Consider the following 3,469-nt stretch of genomic DNA (forward strand, 5'->3'; position numbering starts at 1 on the left):
AATTACACTTCTTTCATTTTTGCCTGGGAATAAAAGCAGTAATTGAAACCGGATGTACCTACACATATTCTGAGCGTGTGCGTTTGCGAGCGTGTGTATGTGTATTGAAACAGGCATTCCTCCCCATGATTGCAGGCAAGTACGCATACATTTTGATTCGCGTCGCTCAAATACCCACCGCAGGCTTTTTAATTAAAAAAAAAAAAAAGTTTTAGTGTTTTTGTTTTGAGGGAGGGAAATTATAGGAGTATCTTTGGATTTTTAAAATAATGCACAGTAACTGTGATTATTTGCTAGTGGTGATTTCAAAGTCATGAAAGCAAACAACTTTCTCACTTCTTCCAGTAAGGAAAAAGAAAAAAGAAAAGCCCTGTTACCAAGATTTGTTTTGTGTGCATGTATTTTATGCACACTGGAAGTGCCAAGTTACTTTTTCAGTGAATAAAAGGGACATTTGATACCTGGAGTATACACACCCCGGAAAATAATCCCGTTGACAGATAATTTAGTTGGGGGGGGGGAGAATGTGGAGAACGAGAGAGGGACCAACTCGGCTACCTGTTACTGCTCCAGAGGCAGCCAAGTCCCCAGCAGCCACTGCAGGAGCCAGAAATTCAGTTGTCTCACTAAAGGCTTTTTATTTTCTTTATTAGAAGCGGCAACTTCTCTATTGCCAATCGCTGACCATTATAATTACTCAATTTTTAAAAGAGAGGTTTGAGGCGAAGTTTGAAAAGCCCCAATAAAGAGCGGGCGGCCCTTTCAATGGGCTGTTTATTAGAGAGGAGCCTTCCGCACCTGATCCCAAGCGCGTGGAAGGGTGCTCTGCGCTGTGCCCCCAGCCCTGGCCATGTAGCTAGCGCTTTTGTACAAGGTGGAAATTCAGCAGAGGGACAGCGGTGGGAGGCGAGAAAAGAAAGGCGAGGGTGGCATGGAAGACCCCTGCCCACTTTTGTTGCCAAATGTTTCGTTGATGGTGAAATAATTTGGTGGAAACTACTTTTTCTCCGCCATGCATTTGCCCTTTAATCTCCGGTTAGTATAATCTTCTTAAAAATCACTGCCACCGTTAGTAAATTACGTAATGGCTCTTCAACTGTAATCGCTAAATACAAGAAGCCAGGGCAGAGAAGGGAACAAACAAAATTGCGATTTTCAAACTCATTTTTTGTGGAGTTGTGACTTTGAACTCATGCAGATAAACGTGAAGTAGTAGGGGGAAAAAAACCCAAACATGAAGTAGTCGAAATGTATGCTCATTTTCACGCATATTATTCTGCCACATAATCACCATAAACACACTTTCACCAATCACTAGGAAACATACACCCAGCAGTGTACATATACACATATTTACTCTCTCCCTCACCTCCAGCCCTGCCCTGTCTCCTATGTGTCAGCGGGGCACACACACGCCATTATAAAACACAGCATTTAACTTTTTCTTAGGGGCATCCATTTTGTAATGAGCTGGAACTTCTCTTCACGTGCATTTCTACAAGGTTAGGGAGTGGGAGCTGAAGGCATAGGTAGTTTTTGAATGTCGCGTTTTTCTCCTTTTCTTTCTGTTCCTCTCTCCCCCCTGTTGAATGTAGGAAACCGAAACATGACCAAATCATACAGCGAGAGCGGGCTGATGGGCGAGCCTCAGCCCCAGGGTCCTCCCAGCTGGACAGACGAATGTCTCAGTTCTCAGGACGAGGAGCACGAGGCAGACAAGAAAGAGGACGACCTCGAAGCCATGAACGCGGAAGAGGACTCACTGAGGAACGGGGGAGAGGAAGAGGACGAAGACGAGGATCTGGAAGAGGAGGAAGAAGAGGAAGAGGAGGATGACGATCAAAAGCCCAAGAGACGGGGCCCCAAAAAGAAGAAGATGACCAAGGCGCGCCTTGAGCGTTTTAAGTTAAGGCGCATGAAGGCCAACGCCCGGGAACGGAATCGCATGCACGGGCTAAACGCGGCTCTGGACAACCTGCGCAAGGTGGTGCCCTGCTATTCCAAGACGCAGAAGCTGTCCAAAATCGAGACGCTGCGCCTGGCCAAGAACTACATCTGGGCTCTGTCGGAGATCCTGCGTTCGGGCAAAAGCCCTGATCTGGTCTCCTTCGTACAGACTCTCTGCAAGGGCTTATCCCAGCCCACCACCAACCTGGTTGCCGGCTGTCTGCAGCTTAATCCTCGGACTTTTCTGCCTGAGCAGAACCAGGACATGCCTCCGCACCTGCCTACCGCCAGCGCTTCCTTCCCTGTGCACCCCTACTCTTATCAGTCGCCAGGGCTGCCCAGTCCGCCCTACGGTACCATGGACAGCTCCCACGTCTTCCACGTTAAGCCGCCGCCGCACGCCTACAGCGCTGCGCTAGAGCCCTTCTTTGAAAGCCCCCTGACTGATTGCACCAGCCCTTCCTTTGACGGACCCCTCAGCCCGCCGCTCAGTATCAATGGCAACTTCTCTTTCAAACACGAACCATCCGCCGAGTTTGAGAAAAATTATGCCTTTACCATGCACTATCCTGCAGCGACCTTGGCAGGGGCCCAAACCCACGGATCAATCTTCTCGGGCGCCGCTGCCCCTCGCTGCGAGATCCCTATAGACAATATCATGTCCTTCGATAGCCATTCACATCATGAGCGAGTCATGAGTGCCCAGCTCAATGCCATCTTTCACGATTAGAGGCACTTCAGTTTCACCATCCCCAGGAAACGTACCCACTGTGCTTACAGTGACTGTGGTGTTTACAAAAGGCAGCCCTTTGGGTACTATTGCTGCAAAGTGCAAATACTCCAAGCTTCAAGTGATATATGTATTTATTGTCGTTACTGCCTTTGGAAGAAACAGGGGATCAAAGTTCCTGTTCACCTTATGTATTATTTTCTATAGCTCGTCTATTTTAAAAAAGTAATACGGTAAAAAAAAAAAATGCACCACAAATTTGGTGTAGCTGTATTCAGATCATATTAATTATCTGATCGGGATAACAAAATCACAAGCAATAATTAGGATCTATGCAATTTTTAAACTAGTAATGGGCCAATTAAAATATATATAAATATATATTTTTCAACCAGCATTTTACTACTTGTTACCTTTCCCATGCTGAATTATTTTGTTGTGATTTTGTACAGAATTTTTAATGACTTTTTATAATGTGGATTTCCTATTTTAAAACCATGCAGCTTCATCAATTTTTATACATATCAGAAAAGTAGAATTATATCTAATTTATACAAAATAATTTAACTAATTTAAACCAGCAGAAAAGTGCTTAGAAAGTTATTGTGTTGCCTTAGCACTTCTTTCCTCTCTAATTGTAAAAAAAAAAAAAAAAATTGCACAATTTGAGCAATTCATTTCACTTTAAAGTCTTTCCTTCTCCTTAAAACGAAAACCAGATCCATAACTCTTAAGAGGATAAAAAAAAAAAGAGAGAGATGTAGTCCCTATCAAAACATATCAATTCAACAC

At 44.5% G+C, this 3,469-nt stretch overlaps 1 protein-coding gene across 1 annotated transcript; it reads left to right on the top strand.

Moving 5' to 3' along the window:
* The first annotated feature begins 1,317 nt into the window (after positions 1-1,317).
* On the top strand, positions 1,318-2,836 carry NEUROD1 (neuronal differentiation 1). The gene has a single exon (XM_035006626.1). It carries the CDS (start codon positions 1,541-1,543, stop codon positions 2,675-2,677), a length of 1,137 nt encoding a protein of 378 aa, XP_034862517.1. The 5' UTR covers positions 1,318-1,540; the 3' UTR covers positions 2,678-2,836.
* The last annotated feature ends 633 nt before the right edge of the window (positions 2,837-3,469 follow it).

The sequence above is a fragment of the Mirounga leonina genome, unplaced genomic scaffold (assembly GCF_011800145.1).
Source record: "Mirounga leonina isolate KUSES-001 unplaced genomic scaffold, KU_Mleo_1.0 Mir_151, whole genome shotgun sequence".
Lineage (NCBI taxonomy): Eukaryota > Metazoa > Chordata > Mammalia > Carnivora > Phocidae > Mirounga > Mirounga leonina.

Bases quoted from the DNA above. Each gene is read 5' to 3' on its own strand.
- NEUROD1 (XM_035006626.1), top strand. From the start codon at position 1,541: ATGTCGCGTTTTTCTCCTTTTCTTTCTGTTCCTCTCTCCCCCCTGTTG.